We start from the raw sequence: 20,295 nt of genomic DNA on the forward strand, positions 1-20,295 counted from the left end.
TACATTGTCATACAGAATAAAAAAATCAATATTAAAAATCTTTGAGCTCATAAAACTGAAGAATACATACAAAGTCATCACATGAAGACCCTGTTTCACTGCTACTTTAAGATCTGTTGTCCACTTGCCGGAGGTGGCTAGTCAATGTGGACAAGACAATGGAATTCGCCTTCGACTCACCTCCTGTTGCGATCAGATCGAAATGCTTTGCACAGTTGGGTGTTTGATGCAATTCTTATCACGTCCAGGAACATTGATGACCACACCAGCAGCCTTTGAGAATTGTCATGGTGGCTGAATGAAAATTTCACGAGGTCTGAGAGTTCCGTTACAAATTAAAACTCCGACCGTTATGCCAACGGAGCTTCAGTTCAGTCGTCGTTAACCCTGTAATTGTTGCTGCTTCTAAGCTTCTTCATGCATCTGCTGTCATTACTGGATGATTACTTATATAATTGCAGGCCGTCTTCATAGCCCATTAGAAGTCCTCTTCCACTTAGATGGTGTCAGCTGTCTGGTGCTTCGTCATCATCGCCTCAAATTCCATCTCAGTAACTGCACGTTCAAAAAACCGCAAGTAGGCAAATATCTTGTGTGTTAAATTGGTTATGACTACAACTATCTAACAAGAAGCCGAAACTTGTGCAAGACTGATACTGAAGTCATCACAAACGAGTCATCTTCTCATCGAACAAACTCTTGGCAAGTTGGATTGCGCGGTCTATAGGATAGATCGTCAAGCTCAAGATGCAGACGGCCCACTGGATGGTTCATGGCCAGTCCCAAATTTTTTTGGTAAGTTCCTACAGTGGTGGTTGATTTTGTAAAAGTCAGAAACGTGTATAGCTTACCTTCGCCATCCCCGTCCATGTCACCTGCACACACATCCCAATAGACATGACAGTTTAGATTCAGAAGTTCAATTCTGGGAATAGCACAGAGTTGCATTAAAAACAGCCTCACAAACTTAATTGTGTGCCTTCAACAGTGAACCCTACTGGCAAGACATGCTTCAAAGCCAGTCATATGTCTTGAAAAAATTCCAAATCGTAGAGTATACTATCTGGAAAATCCTTGTGTGACTTCTAGAGCTGTTTGCTTGAACATTCTAGGAAAAAGAGGCTACCTACTCACAATCATATATATAAAACAAACTTACACTCATGGATCATGGCCTCAAGCTGTTCATCGGTAAAGGTCTTTCCGATGTCTCTGGACACTTTCCTCAAGTTCTTCACCTGCTCATGGCAGACCATCAATGTACGCACTCAAACCAAGAAATTGTATTATGCGCCTTCGAGTTTTCAATAGAGTCAGTTATAAATTAGGCCGTTGCATTGGTGGACGGGATTTTATCGAAGGATAACCTAACAAACCGTTGTAATCAAAACATTCGTGCTCTGTTGGTGTCTGCAAAAACCACAGCTGAAACAACAGAAATACAATATTACAGTATCAGGATCGAATTATTTTTCTTGAAAGCTGTTTAAGGAGCTGGGATGTTTGTACTCACTGATACTTTACCCCTGCCTTCTTCATCAAACATTTCGAACAACTTGCCCGCTCTCGCGTGCGAGTCTAGTTTCTCCTTGAACTTCATGTTCACTTTCATGATTTGAACAACCAGAAATAAAAAAGAATCAGTACACGCGAAACAAATGTGCAATGTCCCACATTTATGACATGTTTTTTGTCCTTAGAAAGGTGAACATGAATAACCAGGATATCGATTAATTGCAAAATAAGACATTAACTGCTGATCTTAATGACAATTTCCACGCTTCCAGTAACACAATCTTGCAATTCAGATTTTGCATTAAAATAATAAAAAGTATAATCATCACAAGAACAGCTTGGCACTTACTGATTTGCAGAAACTCATCGCTATCAATTTCACCATCATTCTCCTTCGAATACTGGTACATCAGCTTTTGCACGTCCGCTTTTTTCACGTTGCACTCCAATCCTCTTATTGCTGCCTGAATCATCGAAGTCCTTGAAAGTGATCTTTCATGTTCGCATGACGGACAGAGCATACCTCGGCCCCAGTCTAAGTAAAGAGTAAAAGCACACCACATGGTACAGCTGCGAATTTCACCTTCAGGTCTTTATAGTTAAGCTTTCCAAATTTGCGGGAATCGAAAAGCACAAATGCCAATCTAATGTCGAGCTTCTCAGAGTAACTGAGGTCGAAATAATCGTTCTTTCCGACCGTTTTGGGGGTGGCGGCGTACGCTCCAAGGCGAGAGCCCAGTGGTATGGACGGCGTTGAAGATGGTGGATTCCATGAAGGCCTCCTCAGACGTTGGAAGTCTTGGGGTTGATTGTTTGTAGTGGCCATGTAGTCAGAAAATTCCTACCTCTTGGAACTATTTAAGATCGCCACGAGACGGAGTTATGGTTACCAATAAATATTATTGTTGAAGATGTGCTGCATCAAAGATTCATGATTCTTGTCGAAGATTACAAGAAATTACCCATTCAGCTTGTACAACACAAGCACTGCCATCAAGAGCTTCACAAATCTGGTGAAGTGGTGAAGGCCAGGGAGTTGAGTTGCTGTAAGGGCGAAGGCTACATTCTTTCATCAAAAGAGTAGGCTCTTGTGCACAGGAGAGCACATTTAATAATCAAAGAAATAACGCCATCGTTATCATCTATGCAGTCTGAAGGCAGATTGCTGTTCCTCAACCAGTTGCAAAAGTCCTTCAACTTCACAGCTTCGTCAGTCTAAAACTCATACGTCTGAAGTTAGAAGTCAACATTGGCCTTAATCTCGTCAGTGTGGAAGCTAGATTCCGTTGCCGCTGTTAACTTGAAATTTATGTTTTTTGTCCTTCGACTGGCCGAACATTGAGTCTATAATCACGCCTAAGAATATGGCTCAGCGACACAACCACAGATACTCTTAGAACTCAGCAAACGCTTTCAGAACACATCTCACTTCACTTCTCCACACATGTATCCCAACTACTGAAAGTAGAAGTACAAATTCCTCGAATGTTACAGAAGGTGGAATGACACTATCCCAATCAAGAGGTGCGCCCAACAAAATGCTGATCACTCTCACGGTAATCATGTGGCGAAGGAGGGCGCCGAACAGTTGGTGCCAAACCCTTGCTCTTCCCCCTCTCTTGGTGTTCTTGGCTTCACACTTTGAACGTAGGACATAACTGTAAAAAAACCTTGCTTACTCCATAATTCCGGATGCTACCATTAAAACCACCTTGTCGCTTCATACATGCTACACATTTTAAAATCATATTCACGTGCTTCGGTCTACACATGACTTTCTGCACGTCTGAGTGAATATTATAACATAGCACATCCTCGGACACACTAAATTTGATGCTCCGCGCGTCAACAAAAGACCCCCATTAGACATATTCCCACGAACCTAACCTCAATTCCTGTCGACTGCTATAGTTAAGTGCCAAACCATCCCTCTGCGAATTCGAATCAATAAAGATGCTTGGAGCAAAAGCGTTCTTGGAATCCAAACAAACCAAGCTGGGTGCGCTCCAAAAAGACCCAACGAGAGAGGAGGGGAGAGGAAGAAAGGGCATCAACAGCCAGTATAAACCGACAACAACCATAGGATTTTCCGACCCACGGCATATCAACGTTACGGCCAGACAGTGCCCGCCACGTAATGTGCCACCTCTGCAGGGAAGTGACCGGGAGAAAGCAGGGGATGGTGCTCAGATTTGCCAATAGACTGACTGTGCCGATCGGAGCATACCCCCCACACTGCAAACAGGGCAGTGGTGACGAAACCCACTCAAGGTGGAGACACACACATTACAAACCACGTGGTTGTGGCGCCAAAGCTCGAAACCCTCTCGTAACTGGTTCCCTCCTTAGCTCTTTACTTAGTTTGCAATGGAGCATTCAGGGTCTGCTCAGGTGCGTGGCATGATTTCCTTGCGCTTCTGTCGTTTGCGAGGAGGACGTGATGGACTTTTTGTTTGTTAGTTTTGGAAATGTTAGGGAAAAGCTGGTGTTGCTGCTTGGTTGCGATGGGTGAGCTTCGGTTTTTGGGTTGAGGAGATTGGGTGTCATTGGGATGTTAGTTTAGCTGTTTCTAAGGTTGTGCGCTCTTGTATGTTTGAATTTGTAGGGGGTAACTGATAGAGTGTACAAACTGTTACGAATTACAGTTGGGTTAGAATTTGCGTGCTGTGATGGTTCGAGTGTGGCGCACGATGTGAAATTAGGTGGGTTGAACGATGTAAGGAGTTGCTCCGCTGAGAAGTGGACTATTCGGGGATTAGTTTCGAGAATAAGTGCATACTGTGTACGTATGCGGTGAAATTTTGTGCGTTTTGTGCTGATAGGAACATTCTTAGCATATGTTCTTTATTTTTTTCATTTTTTAATGTTTTTATGAGCGAGCTCTAGCTGCCGGGACTGTAGAATATGTGAGAAGCACATGGAGAAAGGCGATTATTAACTATTGCGCGGCTCTTATGACCCGAACATTTGTTTCTGTTTAAAAGATTAGGGTTTCTCTCGCGGTTTGGTCGTGTTTCCTAACTAGGCTCCTCCGTGCACAACAGTTGCGAGTTTCGTGCAGTGGCAAGATTAGGGGTGTCACGAGATTGGAACATGTACGCTTAGATAAAAGATAAAGTCGCACTATCTACACTTCTCATTGATATTGTTGTGTTATTATGTTTTATGTTACCTTCGAGGTGCTATCACATCTACGATCACAAACTTTTGTGCGATTTTGTCGAACGCAATTACGAACATTTGCAGACTTGGCAGGATTATCTCATGATCGTCACCTGGGTTATCTCATCATAGTGACTACGTAGTAGTAGATCATGAAATCGAAATATTAGCAGCTTTGGACGTTGCCTTTAACGTTGTCTTTGCCTGCCGTATTGTCTTTGCTGCTCCTTGTGTACAAGGTTGATCATCCAACGCATATGCCAATGTCCCTGTCATAGGCTTGTCCGCAGGATGCTTCCGTCGATGCCGTCGGCGATGTAAACATCACGAAGTCTCAGGATGCAGTTATAGCTGAAATTAGTGAGCAGTATGTGGAGGAGGCCAGTACTGCAGAGGTGGGTAAAAGGTCCGCAGCAACTGCAGAGTCTGTGCAAGGTGCGTCAGTCGACCCTGCCAGTGTGCAGATTGCTGTGGGAGGAATTGGAGATGTTCCTGGAATCGTGCATCAAGAGTTGCCTTTGGAAAGGTTTAATAGCTTAAGTCAAAGAGACGGCTACGAAAGCAGGGAGGCTTCCAATGGGACCGGCCTCTATGGCTATGATGAGAAGGAAGAACCAGGTACGAAACTATGAGGATTGAGTGATGGGATATCATTATTTCATGGAGAGGGATAAAATCTTCGAAAAACAGTAAAAAATGGCATCTTTCTTCAAGCAGTTCAATGATAAATTTATTGATCACTTACAAGCCACTGCGGTACTTGTTGCAAGGCAATTTTCTCATCGTGGGTCGTCTTTTAGCATATATCTGGTCCTTTTCCCGTCATTGTGACTGGACATTATGGAGGTCATAATACTTGATTCAAGGTGTACACAAACGTGATAGAACCAGTATCACAAGCGTCTACTATAAGTTAATGGACGCGAATTATGCTTGTTTGCGTCTATAGTCTAGTATTCAATAGAATGCAAAGGTTGACGTGTGTGTGAATTTGATTGTGGAAATTACGCGTCAAGTTGTAGTTGTTCTCAGTGGTGATTTTTTACGGTGGTGGAAGTGTTTAAATTTTTTAATGGTTTTACACTGCATTAGGTCCAACGGCAGAAACCATCTATCGAACTGAGGATGCACTGGAAGTATCTAAATGTGAGGAAAAAAATAATAGCTCTGACGCGCTTCAAATGGAGGAGGTATCTAATGAAGCTAGATCCAAAGTAGAGCAACGTCCCGCATTATCTGGAAATGTGGATGTCCAGAAGCCACCTCTGCCAGAGGAAGCTAGGTCTCTTTCTAAAAGTGATCAGAAAGTATTAGGAAGACAGGAACGGTATAAGCAGACAAAATTACAAAAGAGGGCACAAGATAAAGCAATGAGACATCAAGAAACAGAGAAGAAGCGGAGAGAGTGGCAGGAAAAGCTCGCGAACCTTTCGGAAGATGAAGTTCAGAAAGCAAAAGAAGAGAGAATGGGGTTGAGGGCTTCTCGCAAAGATGAACGTAAAGTGCGAAAGGACAAGCTTATTCAAGTCATGGCAGATGGGCAGAATATTGTCATTGATCTCGAGTTCGTTGAGAATATGAAACCAAACGAAATCTCGAGCTTATGTCAACAGGTTTGTATTCTCGCAGATCATCTCCTAACTGTTCCTATCGTAAGTTGCTTCTTGGAAGGTTACATCGGTGCAGTTCAAATATGTCTTGTGTTGCTAGCTGCTGATTCTGTGGAGGTTGTACAGGTGGTGCACTCCTATGCTGCAAATGGAAGGGCTGAAGTTCCATGTCGCCTGTCATTAACAAGCTGTACTAGCACTGTTCGGGAACAGTTGAAGATGCATTATGGGTTTGAGAGTTGGCTTCTGCACAAGGAATATAAATCTTACATTGATGTTTTTGAGGGTAGGAAAGAGGACCTTGTATATTTGACAGCTGATTCAGAGACTGTTTTAGAGACTGTGGACAAGACCAAAATCTATATTGTGGGTGGATTGGTCGACCACGATCGATGGGATGGAATCGCTGCTGAGAAAGCAAAAAACCAAGGTATCTCTACTGCAAAGCTTCCAATCGACAAACACATGCTAAGCTCTCAGGTAAGGAAGTGGACCAACACAATGTTATATATGTTGGTTGCAATAATACCTTCATGTTTAAGGCTTCTTGTCTTGTGTACCTTATTTTCTTCGAATTAGTTAACATCCGAGTTATTCTTTCATGCTTAATTGTTTCTTGACGAAGGGCTTCTTCCTGCGTGAGACGTTGATAAGTTAGATCTCATGGCCATTCAACCTTGGCCTCAAATGCTTCACCTTGATGGCAGCAAATCAGGAGAAGTAGAAGAATGCGTCAGCATAAATAATTTTTTGATTGGTTCCTTTTATGCAGGTCTTGACGGTGGATCAGGTGGTCGACATCTTACTACAGTTCATGAATATAGGAGATTGGGAAAAGGCTGTGTCAACAGCTATCCCACCCCGAAAAAGAGTTGCTTCTGACCCACTCGAGGGTGCGTCAAAGCAAACCAAGTGTGACTCGGACCAAATGTCATCGAAGAGAGGAGATTCAGCTATGGACGCGATGTCTGAAGTAGGAGATGAACCCATGGCTAATGAGCTAGCAAGAGAAATGAGCATCGTTGACTCAGCATCTCAATCGGCCAGTTTTTCTGAGTCCTCCGTCGACGGTCTCAAGTCTTAAAAGACACTCATGTAGTTTTAGATTTTAGTTTAGGATCTTAAATTTTAATTTTTAACACTTCATGATTTGGTTTGTATTTTTACCTAGACACTCGTAGATTAAAACACATCGATATACGGCATGCTACACAGGGGCAATGACATTTTAGGACCCTGGAAGCACCCAGCTTGCTGAATCAACGTTGTAATCGAACTTCTCTGTAATTTCTCGCATTCTGTGCTACAGTTCTTGTAGCATTTGCTAAGTAGAATGCACAAAAAAGAGCTTCTTATGCATCTTGCTATCCTGCGCTAGTTGCACCGATTCTCATCAATCGTTCCACTAAGTTTAGTCGCTCAATCTCACAGGTACAAGCTTAACTAGAGAATCGTGTTCCTGATTTCAAAGTTCGAAAATTTTCTTAGGATTACAGTTCGTGACTCTGGGTTTCAATGCGTATAGATGGCAGCCCAGAAGATAATTCCTCCCATAGTATAGATGGTTCCTAGAACTACCTACTCGATAGAACAATTACGACTGTAACGGTCATCTTGGGTGAGAATGGACTTACTGGTTTACAATTGAGGCGTGGAACAATCGACGTCTCCAGAGGAAATGTGGCCTTCGCGCGAAGCTCATCTATCATGCTATCACTCAGTGTAAATAATCATACTTCAACTATTTTTATTACTACTGTTTGTTTCTTTGTGTTAGATTTTACAAATATTCCCCATTATCAATGTGTGGAATCAAAGAATGAAGTATAATATACAGATAAAAGCATTCAAGTGCCATTAATTTTGGTGTATACAAGTGCTTGCATGCTTACAAGTGCATATTACAGTTAATTATCTCAAATATCCCATTAACATCCCAAGTTAAAATATATCAAGACAAAATTGTTTCTTATACAAAGAACTCAGAATCTGACTTCTGATTGTACATGATAAAGATAACAATAATATTTGTGGTTTTCTTTCTTTCTCACCAATTTACTCAAATATCATCTTTATAATCAGATTACTTGTATTTTATGAAATGCAAGATATAGAAATGTAATATATATATATATATATATATATGTTACCCCTGACTGTGCAAAAAAAAAAACTTGGAGATGAACCAATACAAAAAAGAGGATATTTAATACTTATAGAAGTTTGAATGTTGAATCAATTTTGAATCAAGTTAAATCAAATTTGAATCCTTTTGTTATAAAATATCCATGTTGGTGAAAAATAATTAATGGGTAAATTTTTTTGAGTTGTAAAAATTCTTCCTAGAAACAAAGTCATCATGTACATTGAGTGTTGTTGAGTACAACAACAAAAAAAGATAATCTTTGAAGCAAGAACGATGGTTGAAAATCAAAACAAGTGGTTGTCCTAAAATGTCATAATGTAGTCAAAAAGTATTTTTACAAAACTTTGCAACTTTTTAGGAATTTGGGGGTGGGGGGGTGGGTGGGGGGGGTTGAATATTAGAGAAAATTGAAGGATTTGGGAGTATGGAGAGAGGCAAGCTCCTGAACAAACTTCAGCAGCATGCCCTTTTGTTGTGTACAATGTGGATGACTGTGGGCCCATTGAGGAATGCAGCCCAACTGAGGTAATGAGCCCAAATGCAACCCAACTCAGTAGGGGAAACATCCGTTGGGTTGGAGTTGAATTTTGCCGTTAAGATCATTGGAAAGCCAGCAACAGGCCCTACGTGATATAGATATCTCAGATTGCTTGCTTTATATCCGTTGCCTGGTTGTAACTTGCTTTCGGGGGAGTTTGCATTGCAGCCTTCCATGATTCGAAATCCTGCAAGTCACCCTCTTGTGAAGGTTCCAATGGCGGCGGGTAGAGGAGGGGGCGCTGTAGATTTGAACAGACTGAGCATCAATCATGTACGTAGGCTCATGGGTCGATCCTTGAATTCGAGTGTGCTGTTGTTTTTCGTTCGAGATTGAGCATATATGACCACATTTGTATATGGGTCTGTGTGATTTGCTGTCGCGAAGCGTTTCTTAGCTCTTTAGAAATTTTGGGATATTCAAGTGTTGATTTTATCTTGGAATTTGAGCAAATCCGACTATTGGGTTCGTGTTATAGGATGTACTGCGACAGATCGCTAATGCGTTATGTAACGCAACTGAGTTTGGAACGAGGATTGAAGGACTGTTTGATTGCTCTCTCAAACAATTATGGTGTAGCACGTTTTTTTTTGTTGTTTTTGTTTCGTTGGATTCCATTCGTGCTTGTGTGGGAGTTAGGGGATCACGTATCGTTAATGGAGAAGAATCTGCAACGATTTCTGTGGTGATATGATGAATGTCGAGGGTTCGCAGGTCTCCGCTTAGCTCAATACATTGCGTTGATTAATCTTGAACACAGGTTTTAAGATACACTAAATGACTGCTGAAAAGTAAGGCTATCCGAGTTGCACTTCAGTATTTTGATCTGTAGGAGGGTTTTGGCATGCTGCTCTTAGCAGACACAAACCCCAGCCTGTGATGTGATTTGGAATTACAAAACCGCGGGAGCAGAGAACTCTAATGCGAGTGCGTAGCTGGAAATAGCATAGCATTTAGTTTGTGCAGTAGTCTTCTCAAACGTAATTACTGTTCTCTGGATTTTGATTGAATGCCTGTTATCAACAGCGATCTTAATTAGGGTTATGTTATAGGAGATTCAATTTACGCAGAATTCTCGACACTCCAAACTGGGTCTGTGTGATATGCTGTTGCGGAGTTCGTATGGATTCGCTGAGTTGGGCTGCTTGTTTTCATGGTTGACTAATGTGGATACAATCGAGATTTTGATTCTTTCAATGAAAATCCTACGTTGTGGATGACCAGGTGGTCGATGACGATGAGGAGGAATTCGAACCACTCTTCAACTACAGCCAAACAGTTGGTCCAGCTCCAACATTTTTAAGTGGTTAGTGAACCTTATCAGTCACTGTGATCATATTTTAGTGATATCAGAAGCTCATCAGAGTTGCAATCACTTTCCTATTGTGAAGTAATACCCTTAAAGACTGTAATTTCTATCATTTATGATTGTCGTGGAAACAGATGAAAGTGATAATGACGAGGTCATATTCACATCAGCACCCAAGCGTAGGCCTGAAATTCAGTCATCTAAGGTTTGTGGGCATTCTTTCAATTGGTTAAACAAAAAATGGATTTACTGGTGATATTCTTAAGTTCGATGTCTGTAGATGGTTTTGATAATCACCAATTAGAATGTGGATACAAGATGGTATTTCCCGTCAACTGGTGAGTTCTCGCTGAAGGTTTGCCACCTCTGCGGCACTCCATTCTCCCATTATTAGTCTCGGGTGGAGTGGAATGTATTTCCAGGAAATAAGTAAGGCTCTACGAGTTATATCTGCATGACTGTCCTTCAATGCTGGTTTGATCCATTCTGATCACAAGCTTGGCTGTGACTAGAAGCAATCTGCAGCAGCCCCACAGAAGGTCCCCGCCAGACAGCCAAACTTGGATGACGACGACGACAGCTGGTTGATGTCTTTGCCTCCCAAGCAGCCGAAGCAACCTCAACCTGAAATTGTTACAGAAAACTGTGCATTACAACTGTTGAGGTTAAATTTCTTTTCAAGTCTGATTTCTGTGTTCGAGCATGTGAAACTCGTCTTCTAGTATCCAGGAACTGCTCTTCAGAGGTGCATAACTTTCAGCAGCTAGGAGATTGCAAAGGGGACATTCCATTCTTGTGAAGTCCAATTAAAAAAACATGTATTTTATTGTTTCTTCGTCGTATTCAGGGAGAAGAGAAGAGAGTTAATGTTGTTGGAGCAAAAAGCTTCACCAGGGGCAATTAGAAATATTGAGGAACTAGCAAGGATGGAAGCACAATATCGTCCCGAACCGGAGCCGCCTGTGATCGTGAAGGCGCCCACTACGAAATCTGACGAGTCACTAACGGGAGAGGCCGCTGCAACTGGAAAGGGAAAAATCTTGCTTAAAGTTCAAAACAAGGCTGAAAATTCTCAATCTATCAGGATATACACGGTAAGCACATTCGAGCCTATGGTTTACAGCAACAAGGAAACCAGAATTGTTTTTGCCAGATGTCTGAAACAATATTCTTTCACCCTCGTTTCTAAACCAAATTCTATTTTTTTTTTTTTTTGGCTTGTTCATTACTTTCATCTTGACCCCACACTCACTAGGTCCTGTTGGGTCCCAACAATTTTCTTGTAGATTAATTGCAACAGGTTGCGTTGGGGTACCCTGGAACTGGTTTCTAAGTCTGTCCATGAGTGAGGGAAGTAACTCACTGTTATTTTTGTGAATGTAAATTGGACAGACCGACAAATTTGAGAAGCTATTTACTGTGTATGCGAAAATGGCTAAAGCTCCTCTTGCAAACATGACTTTTCGTTTTGATGGAGACCAGCTGTCTCCCAATAGTACTCCTGAGGAGCATGACATGGAGGATGGTGACATCATTGAAGTTCATGATAAGAGGTGACTGAGCTTGTAAGTTGTAAATGTATATTAAGTTGTTGCTACAGACCCTTTGCTGAAATGATGGCCTTACAAACGACAATTGTATTTTATAAAGATAATCAATTTCAAATATAAAGGTTTTACATAGAATTTCGTCAATGGGGCTTGCATGCATTTTGATTGATAAAGAAAGAAAAAACCCTTAAATGAAGGTAAATGTTTTTTCTAGTGACTTCTGCATGAAAGTCAGAAGAAATGCATGAATACGATACTCTTGTAGGCTCAGCTCATGCAACTAAATATCTCTTCACTTTTCTATTAAAGGTATTTTTTACAAATCAGATATGAGAAAAAAAACAAATTGAACTTCTAAGATTGAATGGTCTTGTAGGAATGACTGTAGACTTAAAATAAAATCAAAATCTAACTACTTTTTTGGTTTTTTATATAAAATTTTTAATAATGTAGAATTACTGATACTTGATTTTTTTTGTTAAAATTATATATGATATTAAGTTTTGTAATTACGTATTAAGTATACAACTTTAGATTTGAACTTATAATAAAACTAGATCTTTTAAAGAAAAGAAAAGAAAACATATTTTTAATATGTTTCGGTATTTTTACAATTTGTACAAGGAATCTTAGATTTAAATGACAAGTATTAAGAGCAGTTTGAACTATTTAAAATGAAATAGCAATGATATGATTTTTATTCTATTTCTTACATAAATTCAGATTGGATAACTATTTTGCACATCCATCTTAATTTGATGAATCGAAAGTATAATTTTACCAAACATGTTTGGTAAACATATTTACCAATTGTGTGTTTATTTACCCTTTTAATACAACATTAAAAAATGTCAAATGTATTTCTTCCTAATATAGATAAAACTACATGTAGTCAATTATAAAAATTCTTTGATATAAATTTCTAAAAATGAAGAGTTAGAATTAATACTATTATGATTGTTAATAAATGTAAGATAGTTGGCAAAATTATTAAAAATACAAAAAAATAAAAAAATAAAAAATATTTAAGATATTTGTAATTTGATATATATATATATATATATATTTATATAATACCATATATCTAAGATTAATAATAATAAAAAAATCATTAATATCAAAATATGATTTCTATATATAACTTATTTTTGACTTAAAAATAAAGGATGTAACATTTGAATCTAACAATCTTAATTTTTTTTTCAGTAGTTTAATTGCTTCTTATAATTTTCTGTATTTTATTAAAAAATTGAATAGAATATTAATTATTAGGATTATACTCATACTCTTTAAAAAATGAATTAACAATATTTATATTATCTTTAAGATTATAGAAATATTTGTAATTCAAAAATTTTAAAAATGGTAATTATATCTAAACACTAAATCAATGCATAGTAGAAGTTAAGATAAATCTACCTCCATATCAAATATTAGGAGGGTGCAAATTTTTGAAACAATTTTTCATTCATCTCTATAGCTTTAGATAGGAGATAAGTTCACAAAAATTAAAAGTTGCCCAATTGATTTAATTGAGGTTATGAATTTAGCATAGAGATTTAAAGATATAAGAATTAAGAGTGTAGCTTAAGGAATTAAGAACAACAAATTTAAGAGTGTAATCAAATGACTTAAGAATGGATGAAAGACTTATTGAAATAGTGTTAGTAGAAAAAACAAAGACTATTGTATTACACTCTCATACATCTTGTACTTCCATGCGAGTTTGATTTAAAAACTTTGAAGTACCAAAGAAATATACTTCCTATATAGAATACAACCTATGCTTGGCATTAATAAACAATTAAGGTTATTTATTAAAATAGTATTATATCTATGGCTAGTAGACATATAATTTAGAATAAATATCATATATATCCTTGAAATATATTGAAATATCAAGAATATCTATATATTTTCAATAAAAAGAAATCTATTGCTCATTTTTGTAAAAATATCAAAACTATCCTTGAACTTAATAAGGTATTATAAGTTTTTTTTTTAAACTGCAATTAGAGCCAAACTTGCTGCCATAGACATACATATTTACTACAATAGTTATCTAGATGATTGAAAGGTTAGAAACTTGGCCAACAAGTTAATCACATATCTTGTAGCTTGTAGTACAAGCTAACCATGTGGTGCACATATAAGAAACTTCCCTTGCAAGTTAAGACATGTGTTGGAGGTCTTATAGAACTTCGCTATATAACTCTTAATGAGATAGTATATATAGGGACAAGAGTAAAGCCTTCTTCACTCTAATCAACTTTGTTTTTTGCTTCTAGTCTAGTTTCAAAGGTTTCTAGTTTTCTTACCTTTTGGCAATAGCTATTCTAGTTTATTCTTCTATATATATATATATATATATATATATATATATATATGTATTATTTATCTCTTATTGATATGTATTTCACTTGTTTGTGTATCTTATTTGAGTTTTTGTTCTTAAGAGATTGACAATAGTACACTTATAATATAATAGTTTTGTCTTTTTTTTTTTATTAAGAGTAGATTATTCTTCTTTTTTGATAAGACATAAGCATATTAGAGATTGCAAATTATCTTTTTTTAAATTAATATTGGTCTTAATATTTTTTTTTTTTCTAAAGTCATGTCTTTTATTTGTTTTAAGTGATATTAGACATTTTATTTTCTCTTATTTTATCAAAGTAGAGCTTCTTGAAATAAAGAATGCAATAATATAAATGCAAGAAAAATTAAGAGTTAATGCTTACAATGCATCAATTCAATTTACCACCACAAAGAACAATAAGATTGACAAGAAGTAAAGATATAAAAATGATGAGAGTTGCTTCAATATCTATATCAAATCATATTACTTCTCTTAGGGTAGAATATTATTCAAGCATTAAAAAATCAAGAATTTCCCTACCTAAAAAATTAATGGCACGTGATTAAAGTTTTGAAGATTTATCAACCAAGTATAATTGGTAATTAAACTTCAATTCTAAAATTTTGCAATTTTAATATTATAAGTCAAGTTTATTAAAACACTTCTTTCAAGTTTTGCATTGTCATAGTTTTCACCTTTTCTTGAACAACAAGATTCAATAATGGAAAATTTAGAAGTCTTTTTGGCAAATTTTTTATCTATATATAAAAAATATGATGAAATTTGTATTGTAACCAACAAGATCCATATTTTGCAACAAGACAATCAATTATTAATATTATATGCTTTATAATTTTAATAACTTACAACAAATATTAAGTGGAATGATACTATAGTCATTAGCCAATTTTTCTTTAGATTATAATATAAGATAAAGAAATGGATGCTAAACTTATTTGATTTTCAAACATTTAGTTAAGTAATTGACTTTGTTGTGAAGTGTGATAATTAATTATTTGAATTTTAATATAAAAGCCACAAGTAGACGTCAATGCTTTTACAATTCAATAAAAATACCTACGTCTTCTCAATACATGTATGTAAAAGTGAGCAATATGCAAATTAATGCAATGCATTTCAAACTTCTTATCAAACAAAAAAAGACATGTCATCATCAAGAAAGATTGTGCTTATATTTTGGTAAATCTAAATATACCATATAATATTGTTCAAAGAAGTGATGCAACCACAAAATAAGAAGTATGGTTGCCAAAGAAAACAACATGTTGAAAAACAAGTTTATCTAGCTACAATAGAAATTATGTGGCTAAAATCTTATACAATATTTAGTAAAAAGTCATATTCTCTCTTCAAAACCCTCTCTTTGTTTTACAATAGATATTAGTATATGACCTAAACATTACAAAGTCTTTGCTTTACTAGATTTAAATTTTTTTTTTTTTTTTTTAAATGAAGAATTTGTTAAAAGATATAGCATCTTTTTTTTTAAAAAAACTAAATTAGTACATATAGAAGTTAATGATAGTCGTCTATAATCTTTTAGAGAAGTTATCCATGAAATTCTTCTTATAGAAGTAGCAATAAGTACTTATAATAACTTTATAATATTCAATATTATTAGATTTTTTTTAATTTAATTATTTTAGGTTTATTATTGCTCAAAAAGTATAATTCTTGAAGACATTAGATTTCTTGTAGTCTTGATTTTTTCTATAGTATAATTAAGAGTGATGTTAACTAAGTAAAAAGTCATATGTTTAGTACAACCAAATTTGTATTTGTAGATGTAAGAGCTTTCTTACATGTTGTAAAAAGAAAGAGCATATTGTATGATTTATGCCTCATTTGTTTATAATAGTGGAAAGATTTCAAGTGGCATTTCTAGCTAATATGAAGATTATTGAGATGTTTTTGAAAAAAAAAAATGTAGATATTATTCCTAAGTATTGTCTTTATGATTGATCAATTGACCTTCAAGAAGGTGCTTAAGTATTATTTAGACCAATCTATAATTTATTATAAAATAAGTTGACTGAATTTCAAGAATACCTGAATGAGAATTTAGCCAAAAATTTATATGCCATTCACAATCCTTAGCATGAGCTTCTATCATATTTGTAAAAAAAATAAGATAGATTATTGTGGATATGTAGCTTATTAAGGATTTAACAAGATTATCATGAAAAAAAAATACCTTCTATATTTGATATTTAGATGTTTGATTAATTTAATTAAGATAAAATATATATAAAAATAAATCTATAAAAAGAATATAATTTGATATACATTAAAGATAAAAATGAATAGAAGCCTGTATTTTGAATCAAGTATAGACATTTTAAAAATAATGTCATGCCTTTTAGACTCATAAATGTACCAAGAGCTTTTCCATATCTAATGAATGATGTCTTTTAAGAAATTTTTGGATGATTTTGTTGTTTGTTATCTAAATGACATCTTAATCTATTCTAAAAACACAAAAGAATATAAACTTTATGTTTGTTGTGTGTTATAAAAAGAAAGAGATGCATAACTTTATGCCAAGATAAAAAAAAAGTGTATATTTTATACTACTCAAGTTGACTTCTTAGGATAAATTATTTTAAATGATGGATTCATGATCGATCCTAAGAAAGTTCAAAATATTATGGATTGGAAGATCTCAAAAATAATAAGAAATGTCTAATGTTTTTAAAGATTTATCAATTATTGTCAAATCTTCATTAAGAATTTTTTTCAAGTTGGAGTTTCATTTACGTGTTTCACTTGTAAAGACAAATTTGAGTAGAATCAAGAAGCAAAAGCAACATTTGAAGCTTTGAAGACAACTTTTATATTTGCACTAATCTTCTATCGTATGAACTTCTTCAAAACATTCTTTATAGAAATAAACATATGAGAATTTATTTTGGGATGTTGTATTGTTTCAAATGAGAGTACATGATAAATTTCATTCAATATGTTTTTATCCAATGAAATTTTCAATAATTAAAATCAACTACAAAATCTATGACAAAGAATTTTTTGCAATTACGGATTTATTTTAAGAATTACACCATTATCTAGAAGGCACTTTTGACTCAATCACTATATATCCAAATTACAAAAACCTTAAATATTTCATGTCAATACTTATTTTGAATCATCACTAAGCTCATTGGAGCATTTCTTTGTAAAAATTCAAATTCAAGATCATTTATCAACCAAAAAAATAAAAAAAAAATATTGAATGCCTATTTTAGCTGATCTTATTTTTATTAAAATAAAATATAACTTTTGATTAATAATAGATAATTCTCTTAAAGCTAAAGAAATTTCATCTTTGAGAAATAAAATCAATATTTATTACTAATTCAATTTTTTTTAAGCAAGTTCAATCAAATATGTCCTTTGATTGTCTTGTTTGTGATATTAAGAAAAATCCTTCAAAATCTCATGATACTTCCAAATTTGAATTTAAGAACAATCTACTATATTTTGAAAGGTGCTAATATATTCTAAAAGATGAAGCATATTTATAAACTCTTTGGGCTTATCAAAACTTTCTAGTTGTAAGACATTTTGGATACAACAAGACCTTGAAATTAATGTCAAGAAATTTTTAGTGGCCTTAAATGTGGAAGGTAATCAAATGCTTTGTACAATCATATGATATTTGTTCAAGATTAAAAACTCCTTATTGTAAATATTATTATATATATGTGGCAAATACAATTTGTCATATCTTGGACTTTATCAACATGTAATCACTACTCCTTATGGAATTTGTCTCTAAAAAGAGAGGTAATATCATGGACATATATAATTCTATTAATAATTATTTAAATAATTTGAATAGATAAAAATAAATAAAAATACATAAACTTGATAATATCTTATAGAAAAGCTTTCTAAAAGCTTCATAAATGCAATTTCATCTTTATATATGTCTATAGATGATTGATAGGTTGAACACTTGGCCAATAAGTTAGCCATGTGTTGCATGTATTGATAGCTTGTGGTATAAGCTAACTATGTGGCACTTATATAAGAAATTTGCTTTGCAAGTTAAGACATATGTCTTGTAAATTAGACACTTGTTAAAGGTCTTACAAAACGTCACTTTATAACTTCTAGTAAGATAGTACACATGGAGTAAAGAGTGAAGCCTTCTTCAGTTTTGTTAATTCTTTTCTTGCTTCTACTCTATTTTTAAGGATCTCTATTTTTCTTATCTTTTGGCAATAGCCATTCCAATTTCTTTTTAATATAAAAATTTATTGATTTTCTTTTTTTCAACTTTTTTTGAAAAATTCTCACTTTTTATTTGTATTTCTTAAGTTCTTTTCTTTATTTATATATATATATATATATATATATATATATATATATATATATATATATATATATATATTAAAGATATAAGAATTTTTATGAATTTAAAAAATACATATGTATGTATATGTTTTTAATTTTAATTTAATTATTTATTAATTTATTTAAATAATATTAAAATAACTATATCCTATTGAATTTATAAAATTAAATTTTTATTCTTATCTTTTTTATTTAAGAAATGTACATATGTATGTATATATATATATATATATATATATTTATAGATTTTTTTTCTTTGTATATGTATATATACACATTCTTATTTACATATATAAATAATTTTAAAAAATAAAAAATAATATATATTTTTAATTTTTAAAATATTAAAAAAATATTGTATTGATAAGATTTGAATAATGTGTATAATATTGCAAGTGGTTTTATATTATTTTGAGTAAATTAATATATAAATATATATATATATATGTAAAATATTAAAAACTATATTCAGAATATTTTGATAAAATCATATATATATATATATATATATATATATTTATAGATATAGATATATGCATGTAATGTTTAGTAGATATTGTAATTTTGACTAATATGTGCATATTTGTCATAGGATAATGGTGTTACTATATGCTTGGAGTAGCCTACCAAAGTCATTATGTGATTTTAAATGAAGAATGTTTCTAACTTGAAAATATCTTAGTTGTAGGCTAATTTTATAATCTTAAAGTAGATACTATTAATCATTAAGTTATACAATTGTAATATAATAGCACAAATCTAAAGTTTATTTTTATATCTATGTTTTTCTTAAATTTTATTTACTGAGATATTTGATTCACTTTTATTTTTTCATTATTTTTTTATATAAACTATACATTATTTATGTTTTTTTTACAATTTTTTTTTCAAAAGAATATAAAATTTTAAAAAAATAATAATAATATGTAATTTATTAGTATTATTATTATTATTGAATTTGAAAAAAAATAGTTAAAATAATTAAATCTAAAGTCAAGGCCACTGAAGAGAAACAAAATCTATTAAGATCTTAAATCTTTAGTACCAATGATAGAATAAATAAATAAATAAAAATAATTTTTAATTTTTAATCTATATACAAACCTAAAAAAATTTATAGCAAACCTAACTTTTAATAACTCTATTTCTTTAGTTCACTTACTTGGTTCATTACTACACAATAAGTCAAGTTAAAAGCTAGGTCAAATAGTACAGATGCTTACAACTTTTTTTTAATTTTTTTACTTTTTTGTATTAAGATAAATTTTCTGAAATTCTTTAAAAATCCAAATTTTTTATAAAAAGAATTCAATTTCAATTTTAGAAGGGCCTTACACTATATCAATGTTAGATCTCAAAGAAGTTGCAATGAAATCCTACATATCTTATAGCAATTCTCTAATGTTGTGACTTGAATTTGCATTCTTTTTTTTAATTAAAATTTTCTTTAGATTAGGCAAGGCATAAAGGGTAGCCATACTAGCTACTTCTTTGATTTATTCTTGCCACCAAGTCTAACTAGTAATCTCTTTATTGTAACAAAGTCATTAAATACTTGATGCTAGAAGTACATTAAATACACATATAAGGTCTTTACTTTTGGCTCCATCCATCAACTCCTATTAGCCTTTTTTTATTACCCATATTATTAGGTCTTTGAGATACAAGCTCATGTTTTCTTATATTTTTTTAAATAAGTTCCACAACCACTATAGATGTGTATTCTCTT

General features: G+C 33.7%; 3 protein-coding genes across 8 annotated transcripts; 2 read left to right on the plus strand and 1 right to left on the minus strand.

The window, feature by feature from the left end:
• Positions 1–10: 10 nt before the first annotated feature.
• On the minus strand, positions 11–3,517 carry LOC112278005 (caltractin). Of its 2 annotated transcripts, none has more exons than XR_016499086.1 (6): positions 2,099–3,160; positions 1,865–1,979; positions 1,514–1,605; positions 1,160–1,410; positions 852–875; positions 11–555 (listed from the first exon to the last, which is right to left on the minus strand). XR_016499086.1 is itself a non-coding variant. In XM_024510963.3 (6 exons), the coding sequence occupies exons 1-6, from the start codon at positions 2,339–2,341 to the stop codon at positions 497–499; spliced, it is 612 nt and encodes a 203-aa protein (XP_024366731.1). In that variant the 5' UTR covers positions 2,342–3,517; the 3' UTR covers positions 11–496. The 2 variants fall into 2 exon arrangements, 1 of the variants encoding a protein (XP_024366731.1); XM_024510963.3 differs by having other exon boundaries at positions 1,160–1,238; positions 2,099–3,517.
• A 106-nt stretch (positions 3,518–3,623) lies between these two features.
• On the plus strand, positions 3,624–7,646 carry LOC112277997 (uncharacterized). Of its 2 annotated transcripts, none has more exons than XM_024510944.3 (5): positions 3,624–3,906; positions 4,956–5,295; positions 5,770–6,290; positions 6,414–6,767; positions 7,060–7,646. In XM_024510944.3, the coding sequence occupies exons 1-5, from the start codon at positions 3,883–3,885 to the stop codon at positions 7,369–7,371; spliced, it is 1,551 nt and encodes a 516-aa protein (XP_024366712.1). In that variant the 5' UTR covers positions 3,624–3,882; the 3' UTR covers positions 7,372–7,646. The 2 variants fall into 2 exon arrangements, with proteins under 2 accessions (XP_024366712.1, XP_024366718.1); XM_024510950.3 differs by having other exon boundaries at positions 3,627–3,906; positions 4,968–5,295.
• A 1,364-nt stretch (positions 7,647–9,010) lies between these two features.
• Positions 9,011–11,965, plus strand: LOC112295715 (uncharacterized). 4 transcript variants are annotated; one of them, XM_024547583.3, is made up of 6 exons: positions 9,011–9,244; positions 10,196–10,277; positions 10,415–10,485; positions 10,793–10,944; positions 11,128–11,374; positions 11,673–11,965. In XM_024547583.3, exons 1-6 carry the CDS (start codon positions 9,146–9,148, stop codon positions 11,835–11,837), a joined length of 816 nt encoding a protein of 271 aa, XP_024403351.1. In that variant the 5' UTR covers positions 9,011–9,145; the 3' UTR covers positions 11,838–11,965. The 4 variants fall into 4 exon arrangements, with proteins under 4 accessions (XP_024403351.1, XP_073396845.1, XP_024403361.1 ...); XM_073540744.2 differs by having other exon boundaries at positions 9,020–9,244; positions 11,567–11,699; XM_024547593.3 differs by having other exon boundaries at positions 9,027–9,244; positions 10,796–10,944.
• Positions 11,966–20,295: the final 8,330 nt, after the last annotated feature.

The sequence above is a fragment of the Physcomitrium patens genome, chromosome 2 (assembly GCF_059467195.1).
Source record: "Physcomitrium patens ecotype Gransden chromosome 2, ASM5946719v1, whole genome shotgun sequence".
Classification (NCBI taxonomy): Eukaryota; Viridiplantae; Streptophyta; class Bryopsida; order Funariales; family Funariaceae; genus Physcomitrium; species Physcomitrium patens.